General features: G+C 31.4%; 1 protein-coding gene across 2 annotated transcripts; it reads right to left on the bottom strand.

The window, feature by feature from the left end:
- Window positions 1–254: 254 nt before the first annotated feature.
- On the bottom strand, window positions 255–4,540 carry LOC106762849 (pheophytinase, chloroplastic). Of its 2 annotated transcripts, XM_014646939.2 has the most exons (6): window positions 4,399–4,540; window positions 3,428–4,194; window positions 2,346–2,572; window positions 1,688–1,879; window positions 1,429–1,585; window positions 255–687 (listed from the first exon to the last, which is right to left on the bottom strand). In XM_014646939.2, exons 2-6 carry the CDS (start codon window positions 4,130–4,132, stop codon window positions 433–435), a joined length of 1,536 nt encoding a protein of 511 aa, XP_014502425.1. In that variant the 5' UTR covers window positions 4,133–4,194; window positions 4,399–4,540; the 3' UTR covers window positions 255–432. The 2 variants fall into 2 exon arrangements, with proteins under 2 accessions (XP_014502425.1, XP_022636988.1); XM_022781267.1 differs by lacking the exon at window positions 255–687 and having other exon boundaries at window positions 1,423–1,585.
- Between the last annotated feature and the right edge of the window lie 1,460 nt (window positions 4,541–6,000).

Below are 6,000 nucleotides of genomic sequence, written 5' to 3'. Positions count from 1 at the left end.
ATATATATATATATATATATATATATATATTTATTAACATAAAAAAATACACTGAAGGAAATATCAATCCGTGAACCCGTCCATAGTCACATTTAAAACTAGTTTTTATCTTAGAAGAATAACAAGTAGAATAAAATTTTACGACTTCAATGCTTATTTTACCTTAAATAGAAGCGTGTTTTTTTATTTTTTATTTTTAATTCTAATATTATGTTACATTATTCAATTATAATTAATTCACTGTTCTTAATCAATTCAATCATTAATCCACTATTATAAACACAGTAAATTGAAGTTACAAATATGTGATGGTTCTGAATCTAAATATAACTTCTTGATAGTGATGATAGTAATACACTAACCTACTTCTTTTAATTAATCACTATAAAAGTTGATTTACATTTGAAGATCCATGCCATGAGCTTCACCACGTCACTGAGATTTGGGTGCCAGAATATTTTTGTACTTTGATTGAAATTTGATCAAAGATCTTATCCTGTCCCAAAGTGAGACATTGGAAGTGAAAAATCTCACCATCGCTGACCTTCTTGAACCTTCTCTGGGAAATTCTAATTCCTTGTCAATAACCGTGTGCTTTATACTGTCTACATCTTCAAGCAGTGGTAATGACACAGAACCCTGAGACTCAAGGTTTCTGATCCACCCACGAAGTAAGAAATTTATGATCTGCAAAGAAACTTCTAGTATTAATTTTTGAGATGATGATCATGACAATCATAATATACAAGGAATACAAATTAATAAACGTTAAATTTCAATAAATTCCTATAATCAATTTGAAGAACTTCATAAAGTTAAATATTAACACTCTTTTCTAAACTCTCAAGCCTGACAAAGTTGAGTAACTCGACAAGTAATTCTGGCAAGATAAGAAAAATAACAAATTCCAGATCAATTCTTCCCTATTAGATAATATGCAAAATAATGGGATGTATACAAAATAGAAAAGAGAAACTAGCAAACTCTTTTCTGGGTTTTATTTACCTTTATGTATGATTCAGTTTGGTATTATCCTTTCTAATGAAACCCAGTTACAGAAAAAGTGTTTCTAACAATGAGGGAAACGACATTTCCTCTTGTCTAACCCACCCCGTTTTCAAGGGGAATATGTAGAAACAAGAGGGAAAAAACGACAGATGAAAAGTTGAACCCACTAAAATTGGTGATTTTCAACTACTCCCAATAATAGTGGATAATGTGTTGTTAACATTTCTCAATAGAGAAAGGCAACCACATGGAAGAAATTATTCCTATTCATTAAGCAATGTAGCAGTAGTTCCATAATCCAATTTTGAGTGCATGTTTATTATCATGTAAAATTGATAAACTTTTAATCTTCATGGTCTCAGATTGCAATTAAAAAGCACACAGATGAAATTTTCAATCTGATGAGAGGATTTTTCATACCTCAGGAACTTCGTCATGAGGGCAGTGACCAGCAGGGCTGATTTGATAATATGGAGCATCAGGCACCTGCCTTTGAACCTGGAATCCCCAAAGTGGCCCCACCCAGGGATCTTCTTTTCCATACATGAGACAGATTGGCACATTGTTTCCTCGACATCTAAAATGCAGAAACCATGAAAATCCTTCGTGAATTCATGCATATCTCGTACCGGTTTGAGTGAAGGTTAGTGTTTCACTACAGAGAGCTTGTAATATATACCTGGATAATGTTTCACCGAAGGATAGTTCTCCCTGAGGAGCAAACATTATTGAGGCAAATGATGCAGCTGCAGCTGGATGCCTTGTGGTTTCAACTATGCGTGAAAAAACGTTATCTACATTTATGGAGTGATCTGCATAAACCTGACTAAGTACCTCAGCAATGCTTTTAGGATCAGAAATTTTCTCCCACCTAAAAGATAAAAGATTATAAAATGTCAGGTTAATGGAAAACATACAATTGAGTACACCTGGAGGTTCACTATCCCTCTCACCAATTATGAACATTACGAAATGATGCCTCAGACACTCGTCCTGAACACATCAAGGACAAAAAAATAAACCATCCAAAACAATCTTCCTCATTGTAATACATATTTTAGGGTTAATGGTAATAAACCTCAGTGGCTTTGTCTGTACGATAGTTTCTTCAGGGTTAATGGAGTGATGTTGTTGTTAATAGTGTTGTAAAATTTCTTCTTCAAAATAGAACACCAGGTTCACTAAGCAGGGTTTCTTATTTACCACTCACATATTAATGGATAAGTACGTAACATGCATAAACTCTACTTGTATTCAAGTTCTTAATTAAAATATTGAAATCATGTCAGCGGAAAAGATAGAAATGAAGCAATACATAAAAATAAATCCATACTTACAACAACTCAGTAAGTTTCTTTATACTTGAAGGTAGGGGGAAAGTTCCAGCCCATGGAAATATTTTGGCTAGTCTTGGATTTTTTATTGGATTTGGAAGAAACCCCCAAAAAGGTGTTGCATTAAGCAACGTGACACCTTTCACTAAATGAGGGTTGCACGCTGCAAAATACAATGCAACCAATCCTCCTAGTGAGTTGCCCACGAGGTAGACTGGTTCACCAATGACCTGTTGTAACAAATAATTAATTTGGATCATTTCTTCAATGATTAATTTCCAAAAGCAAATTAGCTTCATATTAAAACTAATCCTCTCAAATTATAGAATATCAAAATCCTTTGCATCAACTATTTTTCAGATTAGCCAATGTTGTTATAATAATATTTAGAGCAAAAGATTGCAGTAGGTTACAAAGATCTAAGAAAGATAAAACATTTAATGTAAAAGTATTTGAGATACAGCAGGTTTATTCTCTTATTTAGATTTTCATTAGAGATTTCATAAAACATCACAAGTATATGGAACATTGAAATACTGACTATTGTTCACGGCTCTTTTAGAAGCAATCAAGCATATGAACCAAATTTTTGCAGCATAGAATAATTTAATGGCCGTGGCAATACTTTTATTGTCGTGGCAGTAATGGTTTCACAGTCAGCAACTCTAGATATTGGAGGAGGGACAAAATGGTGCATCCTCAGAAAAAATAGGGGCACAAGAAATATCCCGATAATAATCAACTAGATGTGTACTAGAGCAACCAAAGGAACGAAAGAACAGCAAATGAGAACACTTACTGATCCAGTCCCCACTACGAATATTAATAAAATCAGAGAACTAGCTAGTAGTAGAAAATTTTTCACCCCATTAACAAATCTTTGGTGCCATGTGACAAACCAACCAGTCCAAAAGCTTAAATTGTTAGATGTAGACTTGTGACGATGTTATCGCATCTTACAACAAGAAATCTAAAACTACCGAACGAAAGATGCAAATTCACCTAGAACAGCTCTATCATGTAGCTAAAAAACTGGACTCAGATAGCTAAAAAAGGAATATTAACAAACAATTCATGTGCCTTACCTCTTCTACAAAGCAACGAACTTGGTCTTGCCACAGATCAACTGAGTAAACAAGCTTAGCCGCCCACGGTTCAGTTTCATCTCCAAAACCCCATGAAGAAATACCTTCATTCGATGCAACCTCTTCCTTAGACAGAGGAGCAGGGTCTTCAAAAGGCAAAGACATCCCTTGGCCTAGAAAATCCAGAGCCCAAACTCTGTAGTCACGTCCCAAATCCTTAAGTTGCTTCTCATAATGGAAAGAGCCAACACCAAAACCTGGCAGAAAGAGAACATTAGGAGAATCCACGTTTTCGCACCCTGCTTTCTCATAGTGCACGTTGAGTTTAGGCTTCCATCTCCAAAAGCAACTACTTATTTCTGCACCAGATTCACCATTTGAACCATCAGGTAGACCTGGAATCAGAACCTTTGTTGCAAGCTCCTCTACCCCTGAAATATCCCTTGCTCCCTCCTCAATCACATAACCATCATAACTCCCACTACAAACTTTGAAATTGAGTCTTTTAGAGCCTCTTAGCTGCACCCGGCCCATATCACAAAATCTCAAAGACCCACATGTTGAAGTAGTGTTGGTGTAACAACCTCCTAGTTTTCCTATAGAAGAAACTATTGATTGACGTGAATTCAAACTGTTTTCAACCAATTTCCACTTTGAGTTTACAACTTGACAGCATGGTGCTGACCCATAAGAAAGAGTTTCCATACCCAGAAACTGTGATCAACTATAACAGCAAAAACGGTTCACTGCAAACTTCACTCGATTTCCTGTGATAATAGACAAGAAAAAGAGCCAAATTAAAAATTTCGTAGTTCTTAACGCCGAATTGATCCTGTTTTATCCCCGAGCAAACAAAGCATGCGATACATCATGAACTGCCTTTACAATAAAAGTGGACTATGATTTTTTATCAATTCGAGCTTAAAAACAATCAGAATCATTAAACCTTGACTTGTTTAGGGAGAAATTACCTTTAATTTAGTGAAAAAGGAACATGAAAATCTGCTGCTTCTCCAGGTTTTCAGAGTTTAGAACAAGAGTTAATGAACAGAGACATGTTGCAAGATCCTAGATATGTTTCGACTTGCTTCAAAGATTCTCTTTCCTTTTTATCACATCACATTGGTATGATTTGTATGATTTTTTTTAATTAGATCACGTTGATTTAATTAAAATTATTTGTCAAAATTTATAATCTGACATATTATATATTTTTTAAAATTTACTTAATACATCATATATAGAAATTAAAATTATTACATATTTTTAAAATATTAATAAATAATTCCAACATATCTTTTTTTTATAAACTTTAACACATAATTGAAAATATATACCTAATATTGAAAAAAAAAAGAATATATATATATATATATATATATATATATATATTTGAACTAATATTTTTTTATTAATATAAACTTTATAAACATGTTTTCTATAAAGAAATAAATTTAATTATTTTTTAGATAAATATTTGAGTAAAAAAAATTTCAATGAGTAAGATTTGGTTCAAATTTAAGATTTAATTATATTTTAGTTATTCTCTTAAAATTAGTAAAATATACTTTAATTTCTTTTAAACACCAAATTTGAAAAATTAAAAATAGTTTAATGTGTAAATACAGCTTTTTTGTTGGACTTGGTGTGACTTTTTTGTTTGAACTCGCGTTAGTCCGTTATTTTATTTTTTAAAATTTATTGAGTTTAATATACATATTAAAAAGTCGCTTAATATATTTATTTTTTTACTTTTTTTTAATTAGTTAATTTTAAAAGAATAGTTTGAACTTTAGAAGTATCATGTTAAAATTACAATATTATTCATTTGAATTTTGTAAATAATATAATTAAAAAATAAAATTTTAAACTATATTATTATTTTTAAAAGAATGGAGTTGGCAAACATTCCATCTTATTTCTGATTTAGGTATTGACACGTTAAACCGAACATCCCAAATCAGATTGAAAACTAAAAATACCAAAACCCGTTTGAATAGATTGGCGGGTCACGCTTATCCGACCCATTTAGTTATTTCATCCAGAATATTCTGGCTACCTAATGATCCACCCACCCCACCAGCGTCGTTTTCAAATAGTACAATTTCACACTAATTTTGCTTTAAATAGATAAAAAATGGTTTTCCAGTTGATTAATTATAATTTGGCATGGCTGAAAAAGTCTTCTTTTTTTTTGTTTAAAAATTAAATCCCACGACCCTTTTCATATTTTAATTCAGAACTGATTTTGTTAAAAGAATACAAACCAAACTATTGATGTCATTTAGAAAAAACTAAAAGATGTTAAATAAAAATGTAGTATGACCATTTCTATTTTAATGTTATCAGGTAAAGAAATAAAATAGAGTTTACATTTTTACTTTAATATCAATTTAAATTGAAAATCACTCCTAATTAAAATAGGTTTATTGTTGTCTTTGTTAATAATATTATTGTCTCGTTCATTTTATTATAACAACTATGCATTGTTATTATTATTAGAATATAGTTAGTATTATTATTATGTTATATTTATTATCATAGTTATTTTGTATATTATAATTACCATTATT

Source organism: Vigna radiata, chromosome 5 (assembly GCF_000741045.1).
Source record: "Vigna radiata var. radiata cultivar VC1973A chromosome 5, Vradiata_ver6, whole genome shotgun sequence".
Lineage (NCBI taxonomy): Eukaryota > Viridiplantae > Streptophyta > Magnoliopsida > Fabales > Fabaceae > Vigna > Vigna radiata.
This window is presented reverse-complemented; position numbering and strand designations above follow the sequence as displayed.

Coding starts and splice junctions, on each gene's coding strand:
- LOC106762849 (XM_014646939.2), bottom strand. CDS start 4,132: ATGGAAACTCTTTCTTATGGGTCAGCACCATGCTGTCAAGTTGTAAAC. Junction 1,880..2,345: donor AAGAAACTTACTGAGTTGTT/GTAAGTATGGAT, acceptor TTTATCTTTTAG/GTGGGAGAAAATTTCTGATC. Junction 1,586..1,687: donor TTCGGTGAAACATTATCCAG/GTATATATTACA, acceptor TCTGCATTTTAG/ATGTCGAGGAAACAATGTGC.